Raw genomic sequence first — 16,692 nt, 5'->3', positions numbered from 1 at the left:
GATTTTTTTCACAGAAAAAACACACCAGGAGCAGCTATGTTATATGGGAACTATGGGTTGGGGAGCTTCCCAGAAAGCCAGCTGCCCCTGTTCCTAATTATTTGTTATTCATCTCTGTTTCAGTCCAAAATGAGGTCTGATTTATGGGAAATTACTTACAAAATGAAACATGGAAATAGGGGATGGACGATGATTAATGGGAGCTGTGATATGTGCCTGCGAAAATGCAAAAGGGCACAAACATCCAGGAGGGGAAGGCTGACGTGGGGTGACACCAGAGGGTTTTCCTATGAGTAAATGAACAAAGACAATGTATTTCCTGGTGGTGATGCTATTAGCTCATGAAGCAAGCTCTGAAGAGAAGGCTGGGCAACATGGTGGGAAACATTTCCCCACTCCTGTCCTGAAGAGTCCACTATGGAAAAGCCTTTTGTGTGGGATCTTTGAGAAGGCGCAAGTTTCATTTATGTATTGCAACTTTTTGCTTTTTTTTGCAGATATGATGGGTTCTTTATGACTCTTTTGTTTCCTTGTTAAGAAGCTGATGCAAAGCAACAAAGGCAAAAAGAAATCGAGAAAATACGTTTGAATAATGGATTTAAAAATAAAAAACATCACTTGGTAAAATAAATTACTTTTCAATAATGGATTTAAAAATAAAAAACATCACTTGGTAAAATAAATTACTTTTTCTTTGTGGGAAACCACAAAGGCCATCACACTCAGTATCAGGACTCAGACTGTTCCTGCCTCAAGATACTAATGCTCAGAAAAGGAAAGGTTATCTTTGGATCCATTAATAGTTTTCACAAACCACCTCAATAAACATGCCACATGATTGGACAGGGAAGCAATAGTGGTCAAGTTTTCAGGAATAATTTATATATAGTCCAAGCTTCCCTGAGGCAAGAGAAAAAACTAGATGATCTCCTGAGGTCCCAACTCCCTGAAACCAGAGTCTCCATGGCTGGAAGATGAAAATGACCACTGCAGTGTCATGACTGTCTGCTGCCCTGGGAGTGTGGTAGGTCATTTACAGCACTATCCCATTAATGCTACATTTAATTCTGCTCAGCTTTAAGTTCTCGTGGTTATTTTCAAAGTATTTGTTCATTCTATAATGCAAGGGAAATAAAGAGTAACAAGAAGGGCTCCTACAGGTATGTCAGCCAGGAAAGAGGGTTTGTACTACGTGATCTTTAAAGGTCCCTTTCAACCCAAACTATTCTGATTCTGTGCTCAAGCAGGTAAAATTTTTGCCTCACATCTCCATTTCAGATTAACAGCAGGACGCACACAAATTCCCTGCCACTCCAGCAGATGCTGCTCCTCACCTGGTGGGAGCTGAGATGCTGCCTGAGGAGAGAGGGCAGCCAGCTGGGGCACACGGGATGGTCTGTGAGAGCCCATGGCTGCTCCAGATCCTCCCATGTCAGCTGCACTGGGGGCTCTGCATCACCAGTTGAGGGCAGAGAACAGGCCAGAGCATCTCTCAAGAGTGATGTCAGTTAAATACCACCCCGAGGATTCGGGAATGACTCGGTGCACTGTGACTTAATGACTTCCAGGCATGACTCTTGGCAGTGATACCATTATTATTTTGCAAGGAGACTTCAGTGTCTCTCCATGCAGCCAGCCAACCAGAGCGTTGTGGATCTGCTCTTTGCTTGCCTGTTGCACAAGACATTGGTGAGACCCTCCCTACCTATTTGTTGACCTTTCCTTTCCTTCTTTCTCCCTCCACCAGCAAACACAGATAGGCCATTGTCTCCAAAGGAGACTTCACTCGTTCACAAACAACACCCAGAAAAGGCCACATCCTTTTCCAAATTACAATTCAGCCTTCTAAAGATGGATGTCAACAAGACATTGATGAATTCAGACGCAGCTTTGAGATTTCTCAGAGGGATTGAGGATTTCCATTGTCAGACATGGCTATTGTGCTACGAAAATGACTCCCAGCTGAAGGAGTGAGAAAACATTTTGAAGAACAGCTCAACAGTATTAAGAAAAGCTGGATACTCTGATACCCTGGGGGAAAAGCTGCTAACAAAGTTAGTGAGATGGGCCGAGACAACATTTGAGTGTCACAATAATTTCATTGCATAATCTTTGTCCTGCTTACCCCCAGCTCTCACCAAAGACAATGGAAGCGTGGGGTTTGCAGTTCCTTGCAGGAGACAATCAGATTCTTGCATCATCGAGTCCTTTTTATTTTTTTCTACAAGGTTATAAAAGACAGAAATGCATTCTTGACTGCAAACTAACATTCAAAGTCTCATGAGAATAGATACCGCTCCCTAGGCCATAAAACTTTGGAGAGGGCTCGGGATGACTGTGATGAATCTCATGGAGAAACAAGCCCAAATAAACAGAGTTTGAATGAATAGAGAGGGCAGTCACCCCATCCACAGATGAGCTTGGTTAATCCTTGTTTCTGCAGCCCTCCATGGCACCCTGTTACTGCTCAGACCATGTCAGTCACACTTGTTAGCGAAGCTGCCCCACTGACCCATCCACAGATGAGCTTGGTTAATCCTTGTTTCTGCAGCCCCTCCATGGCACCCTGTTACATGTCAGTCACACTTGTTAGTGAAGCTGCCCCACTGGGCCTTCCAGCCCCTTACCATTTTACAGATGGACTTGGCCTCCTCAGAGAACTTATGGGAGTACACCTCCTCTGTCTCCAGCACTCTTCTGTCCACTTCTTCCCTCTTCACCTTCTCTTTCCTTCCGCGGAATGGCGATTGCCCAGCAATCATTTCATAAATGAGACAGCCTAACCCCCAGTAGTCAGGGCTGAGTGTGTATCTCTGGTTGTTCAGAACCTCTGGAGCTGTGGAGGAGAGAGAGATGCCTTGTGGAAACGCTTGGTATTTACACAGGCAGAGCACTTAAATGCCTCGAAGTATCATTTTGGTGACTGAATACACATGCACAGAGAATGTTTGGTGAAATACAGAAATACCTCCTGATTGCAGTTGAGGGCATTACAGGAAATGCAGCATGCTACATGCCATGGTGTTCTCTCTACATGCTACATGCCTTGTCCATGCTGTCTTCTGACTTCTCTACCAACTCAGTCCAATTAAAAAAAAATCATGAAAGAAGTTGGGTCTAAATATTAAGCAGAGACCTAATTTTAAGAGTTCTTCCAGATTTCTCCACTTAGGGAAAAAGGAAGTGCAAACACGCATACTGTAAACAGTCGTGACATTTCTTCAAAAGCAAATTCTGTCTCTTTGGTCAATTCATAGCTTTTCTTTTTCCCCTTTAAAGAAACTCCAATCCATTAATTTTGTGTTGCAACAACAGACAATGCTTTTGGGCAGAGAGTCTTGCAGGCACCCTCATCTCCATGCAGGGGTACAAACACACATCCCCACGTGCTCACAAGCACAGAGCCTTAGTGTGCACACAAACTTACACTGAGATAACAAAATTTAGACATGACAACTGATTTGCTTGCTTTCATTAAAGTCTCCATATGGTGTAACAGTGGCTCACATCAGCTAGTTTTTATTCAGTCAATAAGCATAAGCAATTTTTACTCCAAGAAATATGCCCACCCAGAGAATGCATGAAAATAATTACATTGAGTTTAGAAAACAGATCTACTTAAATAAGGGAATGTAGTTTTTGGGGTTTTTTTACCAATGTACAAATCTCTACTTGTCTTTTGTGCGGATCCTTCCCTGTACATAGAGGAAAGCTCAAGGTGACCCTGGTCAAGATGACCACAGGTGTGGACTTACCCATTTTATCATAACCATGCAAATACATTGTAACTCCTATACAAAACAGCAACTAGAAAGAAACCTTTATTTTGGCACATAACCCTCCTAAGATAAATCTACAATAAAATCACTGGAATCCCAGTTGCTGTCTCCCCTTTCAATTTGTTTTGCTGATGTAAGGTTACAGACCAGCCTCACTGAGAGCTGTAGAGGTCCAGCCTTTCACCCTCTTCTGAATTTCACTACCAGGATTTCTGTAGGAGTTGCTGCATGACACTGGATCCAGCTGAATGTGAATATTTTTTATTCTTTTTCTTAAGCTTTCTTGGAAGAAATATCTCTAAAATTCAAGTAATCTTGGTAAATTTTTAAAAAGATGAGCTGTGGAAGACTTACCCATATACCCTACTGTTCCTACTCTTCCACGGATTGATTCACCCTCAGGGATTTTAACAGCTAGACCCAAATCAGATATTCTAATATGGCCTAGAAGGAAAGAAGAAACAAAACAACACAAAGCAGATATAATAACCTGACCCAAATTAGTCCAAAACCCACAACTGTGGTCATTGCTAAACTACTCCTGCAATTTACTGCATTTTAAGAAAAGAGTGTTCTGAATCACTGAATTGGAGCAGTTTCATTTATATGGAAAAGAGGAATTATTAAGGGCGCTACAACACAGTGAAATAAATGCTAACAGTAAGGCTGTGGACTGCAGATTGTATTAGGTATTTTAAAACCAATGAAAAGAGGCAGAGAGAAGCATGCTGCGGGGAAGTATCTTGAACTGATCACAGAGGATGGATGGGCTGACACAATTCTGTAACTCTGTGATGGCTGAAGAGGCTACATCTGGTCTGCAAGTCAGCACGAGATTTGATTATCGCTGCCTTCACCACGAACCTGGGTTTGCATAAAACCAGACTTGCCTCAGCAGAGCATGAAAGTGCTTTCAAAAATGGAGAGGGGAAGCACAGGTTTAGAAATTAGAACTCCCTTTGAGTTGCACCAGCCTTGAAACAAGGATGGAAAAACAACAAGGAAAGGCAGAGAGCCCCAGCAACGCCGAGCTCTCGAGAACAGCCCCTGCTGAGGGCACGGCTGCTTCCTTCCATCTGTGCAGCGAGCTCCAGCAGCTCAGCCACCCCTAGACAGGAATATTAGTGTATGCTGAGCCTCTTAATCACTTCAGAGCATTATTTGTCTTTGTGCAATATATATCCTGAAACTAACTTAATCTACTTTACTGTGAAAGCATCTCTGTAAACCTCTGAGACTTACCATAATCATCCAGCAGGATATTTTCTGGCTTCAGATCTCTGGAAATGAAAGATAGCAGTTATGGGTATGAACCTGGTTTTGATAGTGTAACCATACAACTGTGTGAGGGCATTTATTACTTGTAATAAACCAATTGAGTGTCAACTCAAACAGCAAGGAACTCCTGAAACCAATACAACCTTTTACAACTCACTTCACAGATAGACTGAAACCATATGTCTTTTTCTAAACTGGAGTTACAATTTTTCACTAAGCCAAGCTTTTAGTTCCTAACCTACCCTGTAATGGACTCATCCATCTAGTCCTGTAAGCCCTGTAAACCAACCCCTATAGTCCTGTGTGCTGTAAAATCTCTCTAACATTTTCTGTTATAAAATCTTATGTTAAAAAAAATAGGTTTTAGAATACTTTATTTACATGTGAAAATAGAAATAGCAATCTGCTGGGCTCAAATTTTCTATGTCTGGCATCCAAGTCAGACCAAATGTGTGTGTCCATGCACTTGCACACATGTGCAATATTTTTGAGTTTGGAAAATGCAGGGCAGAGGTGAGAATGCTGTGTCCAGATTAAGATTATTCTTACAAGCATTTGTGAAACTCTAGTGCCTGTGTGGTTTGGAGCAATGCCATGAAAATGGGCAAGGTGGTCAATCTCATGTCAAAGGTGTGCCTTTTACTGTTCCTGAAAAAAAACTCAAAAAAATCCCCAGATCTGGGCAAGGTATAAACTTCTGAAGTAAACAATCTGTTTTCATATATTTAGCAGAGCCTTGGCAGATCATTCTTCTGAAAGGTTTGTCTGCACAAAACCTTTTTCACTAGCTGCTGCTTTGAGCTGCTTCCCAGCCCAGCCACGCTTTCCCCTCCTTGACCAAGGCTGTTTTCCAAGCCTTTCCAACTTCCAGAGTTGTGCCTTTCCAGCACAACCCTGCAGCTGCTGCCACTCTTGGGCTGCTGTTGAGGTGGGAGCCAGGCAGGCTCCTTCCCATCCTGCTCATGCAGAGGGGGAATGAAGCCAGCCCAAGAGGTGTCAGAGGGGGAGATGGACATGCTGGGCAGGGAGTGTCCCAGAAGTGCCCCAGGACTGGGCTGTGCTGGCCTCAGCCCGAATGAGGCACCAGCAGCTGGGTGAGGCAGAGAAAACAGCATTGCTTCAATTCACCACATCATGCCCTGGCTTTTATCTAAACACAGTGCTCAGCCTGGTGCAAATCCAAACCCTTTTTGGCCTCTTCTTTTTGTAAGGCCTCCTTGCATCTGCAAACCAGCTTGGTTCTGGTAACTTCCCAGCAAGAGGCATTTTGTGCAAAGAGCAAAGAGAAGGCGTGTACAAAGAGAAAGCCTTGCACCGGGGCACGGGGCAGAGCACAGAGCCTGCCCCACCCACCTCTCAAGCTGCACCACTCCAGTACCATCAATTTTCCTGTATATGAAGAGAGGTATTTTATAGTTTTGACAATGCCAAAGTTGGAATTTTGAAACTTGCCTTGTTTTTGTTTATGATTTCAAGCAAGAACGCAGAGCTCTGTGAGTAATCTCCTCTTCTTGCTTGCTTCAGACCTTCCTGACCTCCAAGATAAACCTCACCCCATGACCAGTGGTACCAAGCCTGCTTTTCAAACAAACAATGCTGAAATATGTGAAGGGCAGCTGAATACTGAGGAGAAGCTGTGATTTTGTTTAACACACCACTGTGGGCTTTCCCTGCCAATCAGCAGAAGGTTTCCAGTGCTGGAGCAGCACAGTCAAGGGCATCGGCTATTTATTTTTGAAAATAGGTTCTGAATCCTGTAAGAATCATTCCCTTGAAGAACTCAGCCTTCATCAGTTATTTCATCTTCTGCTCAGCAGTTATTAGCCCCACTTAAAACTGTAACCGGGGGCCAGTGATAAGAATCTTATGTGCAACTTGGGAAATTGTTGTCTTTGAATGAGAAAATGGGAGACTCCACAAGGACTCTGAGAACACCACTTCAGTTCTTGGGGTCCTCTGTGATTCAGGGCAATTAGAGGAAGTTTTCCTCCCCCTCCCAGGCATCAGCTGTCATTCCTGTTTTCAGACTTCTGGTTCCTCAAGATCAAGGCTGGCTTCTTTTGCATGGCCAGCTCTTCCAAGGGTTCATGACTGAAATGTCCAGGAGGAATAAAACTCCCTGGTGGACACACTGACACATACAGCTACTTCCCAAAGGCTCAGCTTCCCATTTGTAAAGTAGCCTTGCCCAAACATACTGAAACATAAACTGCTGGCACTGTGCCCATGCTCAAAAGGCAATTGTTTGGCTGTGCAGGGCAGCCTAAACAACTCCATTAATCACTTTGGACAAGGCTTTACCATGTATTTGTGCAATGCCTGGGACAATGTGAGCTTGATGCTGACGGGAGCTTCCAGGCACGGCTATAGCATAAATTTTAAAAAATTACATACATAAAAAATATTTTTATAAACAAAAAAATTAAATGTATATAAAAATAAACATATAAAATTATAAAATACAAATACATAATATAAATTATGAAATAGAAATGAATAAAAATGAATTATATATATATAGAAATAATTTGAGGAGAACCAGCAGCTTTATACATTTGCTTTCCACGAACAACCAACCGGTTGACCTTTACTAACGTGATGCAGTTGAGAAATGTAGCACAAGTGCCATGCTTGACAGGGGAATTCTGAATGAGATAAATCTGACTCTGAGCCTGGTTGTTCTCCCGGGTCACGTCTGCAGCGTGCGTCAGCAGCGGCCCAGGAGATGGGGATGCATTTTCCAACGCTGTGATTTACTCAGGAGCATTTTGTTTAGAGAAAATGAAATTAAGTCTGAAGAATAAGTGTTTTGTGATGAATTATTCGCCTTGAGAAGGCAGTAGCATTTAGCTGCTATTTTTTATTGACCTATATAGCACTTCTCACAGGTCCCACAACACGCTGCGCTGTTACAAATGAGGGGTCTCTCCAGATGCTCCTGACATACTGCTAGAAAATGTCACCTACAAGGATGTAGTATCATTCATCACCAAAATGAATGTGCCATCTGAGGTGTAAAGTAGCAGCTCTTTTAAGAGTAGCATAAGAACTCCTGCTTAAGGAAGTAGGTGCCATTTCTCTCAGAGCCACTCACTATTTTATGTGGCCAGATCTGATTTGTTCTATTAGAAAATGAAATTAGTATGGCATTTTACCAGCCATATTATGAATGCACCAGTCATTTTTTTCAATAAAATATGATTGTGAAACACTACACTACCTCCTAAAATGTTTGAAAATGTGGTAGGAGGTTTTCTAAGGGAAAAGGAAGCCAGACACTTCACTTATGATTTGATTTTTCAATTGACGTTAGACACTTAGTACCATTTAGTTCCTTGGGGAAAGAAAAAACTTCCTTCTTGGGTGAGCACCAACTAAATCAGCATGTTATCTGTCTGCCCTCTCTGTGCCAGCTAGCAAGATGCAAGGCAACCAAGTGTCATTTTGTTAAGAGATCTCCAAGGAACAACAATATTGCAATTTCTATGCATACAAGCACATGCATCATATGTATTATACCCAGGCATATAAAATGATTTAAAGTGTGGTTTGGCTTTTAAAAATAGCATCTCATTGTCTATTAATCATTGTCCTTGGAAGTTCTTTCATCAATTTACAGGCCCTCTTCTGCTGTGAATGCCAACAATGATGATTTCACAAGCGGGAATGATGAAGACAAACAAGAACCGTTGTTTACAACTACAGTGGCTGTTGATTAAAAAAAATAAATCCTCGTGGAGTCACAAGAACTCTGTCTGCAATCTGCTTGCTTATTCAGCCTGCCCTGGAAAAGTGCTTGTGTAGAGCTGGAAGCCAAACTGGAAGCTGAGAACTTGGGATCTGCCCTCCTGGAAGCGGCGGCGGCGGCGCCGGGCAGCGTGGTGCCCGCTGGCTGCACCCATGGATGGGGGGATGCTGCCAGCAGGATGCCTCTGTGGTGTGGCTGGGAATGGGCCCCCTTCCATGGCTGGCATGCCAGGATCACCATGATCCCACCCAGCTAATCACACTCACACCAGTGGAAATCCATGCCCTCTGTCTCAGACGCCCTCTTGGGATTGCATGTCCTCTGCAACAGAAGTTTTCCCACACCTGACATGCTGCAGCCCCTCATGCAACATAATCTAACTAATTAAAATAGAAGCTTGGATAGAATAATCTCCATTTCATCCCAACTAGGAACTCAATTCCTTAATGAAATCCCTTTAAAGGAACTTCCATCATTTTCTTCTGTTGCTCAGTGCACACTGAGGTAGGGTTTGGGGAGCTTTGTGCTAGTTCTGGATAATTTAGACAGGATGTAATAGGGAAGCAACTGCTTCCTTCCATGATTACTGTATCATGCTGTATTTATACAGGGCTCTGCAAAACTTCAGCCAAAGCACTCAGGCACCTCAGCTGTGCAGCACCACAATAAGAAGGGAGGAAGCAGACAATTCTTTCCTACCCAGAACAGACATCCTAAGACTCTAGAGAGTGCTTACCTGTACACAGTGTTTTCTCTGTGAAGGTCTTCCAAGCCACAAAGAATCTCTGCTGCATAAAACAAAGCTCTTTCCTCCTCGAAGCCTGGGTTTCCCATGTTGTAGATATGAAACTTCAGGTCACCTCCGTTCATTATGGTCAGAACTAAACACAGTGCATCCTTTGTTTCATAGGCATAGGCTAAATTGACCTAGAAAAACATTTGCAGTACAGTTGTGACAGTTCAGATGGCTGCTAAGAAGGAAGTGCTAGCTCTTCATTAAAGATTCTCTCCAGAAAATGAAAAAAATAAAATACGTTGACTGAATTTGGTATGGGCTTTCTTACAATTGCAAACATGTATTTTAAAAGTACGGAAAAATCAGATGTTAAGATTCTACAGATTAATTTTTGGAATCCAGCCTATTTATCACCAGAAACCCTCAAGGCTCAGATGGTTTCAGAGAATGGGCAAACATACTAATTCCAGGCATATTTTCCCACGTATAAGAAATGTTAGTAATCAAGGGAATCTACACCTCCTGCTGCACCATTTTGCATCTGAGTGAGTTCCCTGGAAGGCCCAGAAATCCCAGTCCTGGGTGATCAAATTGACCATCACGGAGATGTGAAGGTCAGCATCATCCCTGGAGCCTCTGGTGGGTGCCAAGGAAAAATCAGACCAGCCAAAATCTACCCATCACTTTTCAATACGTGCCATCCTCTGGCAGAGGCAAGTAAACATGTAAGCAAACACCTTGCATCTGCTGTATACACAGTGTTTCCTGAAATAAGTATAAAGAACATGACAGATGCTGAGATAATACCTTTTTTCTTTTTCTAAATCTAAGGCAAGTTTCAAAGGAGGCACAAGAGCTGGTGTGACTCAGGAGAGCCCTGCATCAGGCCAACCAGCTCCACCTCACTGCTTAGATGCTTCTGCAAGGCAGTCTCATCTGATCTGTTTGGGTTGAATCTCCTTCAGTCTCCTCCAAGCATCTCTCTCCCAGACCCTGGGAATTCAGGTGATCACACTAGATAAGAATAGCTCATCCTGATGCAGCTGTGATGCAAGCCAAGGCTGTGAAACACATCATGCTCCCATGGCAGGCACAGGCCCCTTGACTGCTGCACTTCTCACGGACCAGAGACTAAAATGAGACTCAACAAAGGTGCACGGAGCAGGTGCAAGGTGCAAAGCAAAGGGATTCAGCTTCTGGCAACTTTCCAGGAGCAGGAGATGGAGGAGGCACTGGATTCAACCAGAACAGGTGAGCAGGGAACCACGGAACTCAAACAATACTCACTACAAACTGACTATTGACTTTTTCTAAAATCTGCTTCTCATTGAGTGCCATGGATTCGCCTTTCCTCTTCTTGATCCTCTTCTTCTCCAATCTCTTGCAGGCGTACATCTTCCCCGTGGCTCGCACTTGGCAGGCGCAGACCTGCGGACGGGGCACAACAATTGCCGCGTAATTCAAAGCAAACGCTGTGTCTGGGCTGTGCTTTACTCCCCGCCATCTCCTGTGTTTTGGTTCTGCTTTACTCCCCACCATCTCCTCTGCTTTAGTCCTGCTTTACTCCCCACCATCTCCTGTGCTTTAGTCCTTCTTTGTTCCTCACCATCTCCTCTGCTTTACTCCTGCTTTGCTCCCCACCATCTCCTCTGCTTTACTCCTGCTTTACTCCCCACCATCTCCTGTGCTTTAGTCCCGCTTTACTCCTCACCATCTCCTCCGCTTTAGTCCCCACCATCTCCTCTGCTTTAGTCCCCACCATCTCCTCTCTTTACTCCCCACCATCTCCTCTGCTTTAGTCCCCACCATCTCCTCTCTTTACTCCCCACCATCTCCTCTGCTTTAGTCCCCACCATCTCCTCTGCTTTACTCCTGCTTTACTCCTCACCATCTCCTCCGCTTTAGTCCCCACCATCTCCTCCGCTTTAGTCCCCACCATCTCCTCTGCTTTAGTCCCCACCATCTCCTCTGCTTTAGTCCCCACCATCTCCTCTCTTTACTCCCCACCATCTCCTCTGCTTTAGTCCTTTTAAGGCAGCTTAGCGAGCCAGGCCTAGGCGGGGCCAGCTGGGGCACTGACTGCTGTTTCCAAACCTGCTGCGGAACATTGGTTTAATTATCTCACTTTCCTCTGCCTGCTTCCTCTCCCACCTCCTTTTGTCTGTGCGGATTTTAATCTCTCAGTCTGCACCTCCCCTGCCTCTGCTGCCACCTCCAGACACCAGGAAAATACAAATAAGGGTGTGACCCCAATTCCACTGTGAATGCAACAGCCAACACAAAACAACTCTCAAAAGTGTCCTTTTGAGATTATGGTGTCATGAGGGGTTAAGTAGAACTGTCAGCAATTAATGTAAATCAGCCTCTGTCACATCAGGCTCCTGTACCTGCAGTGCCTAAAAAGTAAAAAACACTCTTAACAGAAAATTTCAGAATTACTCACCTCCCCAAAGCCGCCTTTCCCCAGTACCCTGTACTGCCTAAACGTGTTTTTTGTTACTGGTTGCCTGGAAGAAAAGGAAATAAATAAATAAATAAACCCCCCACCACACTATGTTTAATGCACTCTCTGTGATTTATTTATTTCAGAGCATACTTTTGAAAAGCAAAATAGATAAATATTATATAATCCCATTATTTCAAGGTAATCGTATAATATAATATAATATATAATTACATAATTACATTACTTCAATACTATGTATGGCTTGAACTTTTCAATTCCAACATATTAAGCTGTAATAAAATACAACACATTAGTGAGTCATCAGTATAATTTCTGCTAGCATCTTAGGACCAAGCAGGATTCTGAATCTCCACTACACAGCCTTGGCCTTTGTTAAGCAAAGAGGAAGCCTGAGATCTTCCAGTGAGATATTAATTCCCATGACATATAGGGTGGGCTAACTCATTGCTTTGCTTGGCCAGCAAGATGAGAAAAAGAGATCCAAAATTCAAACCACTAGAAAATACTTCTGTTGTGTTAAACCATCCATGAAACTCATATGAATCAAAGGCAGAAACAATCCTAGGAGAGATGGATTTGTGTGACATTTGCAGGCTGGGAGAGCAGAAAGACAAGATCCAAGCCAGTCCATTCCCTCTGGGCTACATGTTTCCTGGGGGAGCATCATGGGCAAGAAGGGATCAAAAGCAAAATTCAAGTTAAATAAGTCTGTCCTGGAGGGCAGAGTGCTCCCCATCACTTGACATGATCCCTACACAACCTCCCAGGCTTCCCACAAAATCTGCTCCACCAGAACGGCTCCAACTCTACACCAGACTTTTACTTTGCTCCTGTAAAAGTTTTTTAACACGGGTTTTTTAACAGGTTCAGCGGGATCCCATTTTGTTTCCAGCCCAAGGTTTTACAAGGATGCCAGCAGTGGATATTACCACTCCTGCTCTCCTGGCTCCCCTCTGGCGGGCAGCCAGCCTGCAGAGGGAGCACAGTAACGTGGCTGTTCCCACCACAGGGGTGATGAGGTTGGTGACGATGAAGAATAAATGCTGAAGCGAATCCTTTCATTAACTCCCATTATTGTTTTCCAAAGTAGCGGAAAAATAGTATGCAGACAGTAAAAAACTAGGAGAGGAAAAGATGTTATTTTCAGTATTCTGTGAGGCTGTTGCAAATGCTTTTGGGGTTAAAAGCAACAATTAGGAGTGATAGCTACATGTTCAGCAATGTCCCTGGAATTAATGGACTCTGTCACTGCTCCTTTAGAGCTGTTCACTCCATGCTACTAACATCTCTTTGCTAATCCTAAAAACAATTCTCCCAGCTTCTTAAGCCAGGCATATCCAATAGCTTGTCACACTTGTTGGGGGAATGGAAAAAAAAAAATTCTCAAAGCATTGCAGAAAATTCCTTATCCCTAATGTGAAAACAGATAGGAAATAGCCTGGCTAGAGATGAATCACCCAATGTTTTTTTAATTGAAATGGAAGAGTAAATGCTGGGCTCAGTAAAGATGGCATGTGGAGCATGTCTTGGCATGAAATGGCTCTTCCCTCTGCCCACCCCTCATGAGCAGCAGCTTTGTAGCTTTCCAGGGAGAGGAACTGGCACAGCTCCTTTGATCTGGAGGCGTCCTGCTGACACACACCGCTCGTGGATCCGGCCCTGGCTCATCCGCCGTAATTAATGCCATTTGTGGAAAATGGGGCTTCTCCCAGCTCAAGGTCACTGTCACCCAGCAGTGACCGTCTGCTGCAGCACTCCCTGACAAGGGAAAGGCACAAGCCCTTTCCTTGCAAATTAATACCCACTAAGGCTGCCTGGTTATTAAATGTGCTCAGGAATGTCCAGCCAATAAATACAGTGAGACGATCTATATGCCACATTTTTCCTCTCTTTAGAGTGATTTAATAACAGTGACAACTGGTCCAGACAAAAAGTCACCACATTCAGAGGGCAGCTAAACAGAAAGACAGCTGAAGTTGCTGAATGTACATTAATCATACCTAATATGTTTAATGTACCTAAGCCCATTAAATGGTCCAACACTTGAGCTGTAGAAGCAAACATTATCTCAACTGTGAGATATTGAGAATATTCGACAGACTTTGCATGGAAAGTAAAAATAAACATTTTTATTTATTTTTATTTAAAAAAAAGAGTGACACTTACCTTTCCAACCACTTCCACTGGAGAAACCTGTCGAAGTACATGCTGTTTAGGTACTCTTGGAATGGTTCCCCACTGAGATGGTCAAGGACAGATCTATCTCAGATGAAAAGGATATATAAGCATTTTATAATCCTGAACTTTGAGCAAAAGAGAAATAAAACAAGAGGAGAAAAGTCCAGAGTCCTTGTATGGTAGGATTATGCTATTTCTACTTTATTTTGTACTTTATTTTTACTTTATTTTGCTCACTGTTTCAACATAGAAACAAAGTGATGTGCTTGATGTATTTCATAACAGGAGGCCCCATACAAGCTGAATACTGGTGATGCTTGCTGAAAATTTTCAGGGCAAATCCCACTGGCTTTAATGGACTTTGACAGAGGTTGTTAGCCACCATACAGTGAATGTCTTTGCTTCTGTTAGTAAACTGAAACAACATCCTCAGGAACTGAGCTCCTAAACTTTGAGGGATGTTTACATCTGGATAGAAAATTTCTGGCTGAAGCCCATTTCTATCAAAGGGAGATCATCTGAGACATCATTTTGCGTAAAAATATCAGTTTCAATTTCTGTTATATAGAAGAATTAGTACATGTGACTAAAGTCAAAGGGGATTTCCTAACAGCTATGTGCTTTGTAGAGAAAAACAGAGGAAAGAAAAGTCGGAACAGGGATGTGGATTTGCTTCTGGATCAAGAAAAGAATTTTAGGGCTCACACAGTGGATGGAGCCTTTTGCATAATGGAAGGAATAAAGGAATAAAAAGGTCAGTTTGCAAATGTGAGAAGAAAGTCTACTGCTTGTGGCAGGCAGCAAACAGCCAGAGAGCATCAGGCATCCCATCAGAAAGGCCAAAGGCTTGGAACTAAGAAAACATGGGCTGAGCTGGGAGTTGTCTAAAATGAAGGTGATCATGTTGTTTAACAGCTACTGGTGATGGTTCTTGCTTTGCTTACTGCATCCACCTCTGCTGGCAGCATTGGCAGGACACAAGCTGGGTTTGGGTGAAAAGTGCCCAAAGAAATGAGCATTTCTGTCTGGGTGTATACAGACACATTTGTGTCCATGTCTAAGGGCATTCAGACACATTTCCAGATCCTGCTGGAAGGAGGAAATCCTCTCTGAATGACTGCTCTAGTCTGGGGATGGATAGTCTATGTCTTGCCCTGGGGCAAACAAGTCACCATGAGTAATGTGTCTCCTCAGTTCAGTTCCTCCCCATTCACGAGCTAGTATTTTTGGAATTTCTCAGCTGTTACAATATTATTATTTTTTTTAATGCTTGCGCCACCAATTTGGAGAAGGCAGGTAATTGCACATGTAGAGTGTGCACAAGTCAAATTGTTGCTGTCTTCATTAGTTTTGACTGGACACAGATCATAAGAGTTTCCCTTAGTGGATTAAAGATTACAAAATAAAATCAAAAGTAAGTCTTAATTTATTTTAACAAATGTCCAAATTCAACATCAGAATTTTAGGTGATGTTGGAGGAGGGCAGGAGCAGACAGTCAAAATATAAAGCTAAAAGCAGAAGTTACATACATGCACTTTTCTTGCAGACTGATTTTTTTTCTATGAAGATGTGAATAGAACTCATCCCATCCCTGCTCCTCCAGGACAGCAGGCTTCATATCTGTATGTGTACCTCCCTTTTCTGGTGTGACTGTGAACCCTTCCAAAATTAATATCATTCAGCACCAGTAAATACCAACAGCAGTTTTAAAAAACTTCCTTTTGACCTCATTTTAGTCTGTGTGAAATGATCAGCATATTTATTAACAAGGTCCCAAACCTGGCTCATTCCTGGGTTTCAGCTGGGATGAAGGAAGGAGCCTGCATTAAGTGGTGCCCAGTGCTCGCCCTTTCCATTCAGTTAATTAAAAGCTGCACGTATTTTAAAAGAACAATAGCTGCCTTTCAGCAGTTGTTTGCTTTTTAGTTCCCCTCTTTGGCAACAACAAAGTGCATTTTAGAGGGAACTGTCAGCTTTCAGACCGATTTGAGAGCTGGAAACAGGCACCAGGGGGGTTTGTGTGGAGCACAGCTCTGCCTTTGTCACTGGGACTGGCACCCACAACTGGTGCGAGCCACAGAGCATCTCTACAGGACACCAGGCCCATGCAAGGAGACTGCCTGTGCTACAAGGGAAGGCCAGAAATAACCCACAGCTCCTACCAACGCAAAGAATAACTGGAACCAGAAAAGGTCAATGAAATGAGTCAAAACAATGAATGACAGCGGAGCAAATTTTACAAATCCCCATTACATCACCCAGGGAAAACAAACCGCGCTCAGCCAGAAACCACACGGGCCCGCGTGCCATGGTCCCTCCTTTTCATATTTTTATTGGTTTATGATCTCCTGGCGTGGATGCACTCGGGGCAGGGTTTGCAAAGGCAGATTGCATACCTGGAGCTTTAGCACATAATGGCACAAATCGCTGCAGAAACTGATAAGCCTTTTCCCAGACAAAGGGGGAAATAATGCACGTTGGTTTGAGCGCCACAGGCAGACAGAA

At 43.3% G+C, this 16,692-nt stretch overlaps 1 protein-coding gene across 3 annotated transcripts in view; it reads right to left on the bottom strand.

Annotated features, from left to right (window-relative positions):
- GRK5 (G protein-coupled receptor kinase 5) overlaps positions 1 to 16,692 on the bottom strand; it is a 156,629-nt gene that overhangs the window by 16,194 nt on the left and 123,743 nt on the right. For 2 of the 3 annotated variants that reach the window (XM_041415749.1, XM_041415750.1), the window contains 7 exons: positions 14,175 to 14,267; positions 11,985 to 12,048; positions 10,829 to 10,969; positions 9,542 to 9,732; positions 5,022 to 5,059; positions 4,134 to 4,223; positions 2,628 to 2,836 (listed from right to left, as the gene is read on the bottom strand). In XM_041415749.1, coding sequence (XP_041271683.1) covers positions 2,628 to 2,836; positions 4,134 to 4,223; positions 5,022 to 5,059; positions 9,542 to 9,732; positions 10,829 to 10,969; positions 11,985 to 12,048; positions 14,175 to 14,267 — 826 coding nt within the window. Of the gene's footprint in view, positions 1 to 2,627; positions 2,837 to 4,133; positions 4,224 to 5,021; positions 5,060 to 9,541; positions 9,733 to 10,828; positions 10,970 to 11,984; positions 12,049 to 14,174; positions 14,272 to 16,692 lie in introns of all 3 variants that reach the window. The other variant, XM_041415751.1, reaches the window with a different exon arrangement.

This window comes from Onychostruthus taczanowskii, unplaced genomic scaffold (assembly GCF_017590055.1).
Source record: "Onychostruthus taczanowskii isolate IOZ18803 unplaced genomic scaffold, ASM1759005v1 scaffold5, whole genome shotgun sequence".
Taxonomy (NCBI): domain Eukaryota; kingdom Metazoa; phylum Chordata; class Aves; order Passeriformes; family Passeridae; genus Onychostruthus; species Onychostruthus taczanowskii.
The sequence above is the reverse complement of the archived record's forward strand: the minus strand, read 5'-3'. Positions and strand labels throughout refer to the sequence as shown.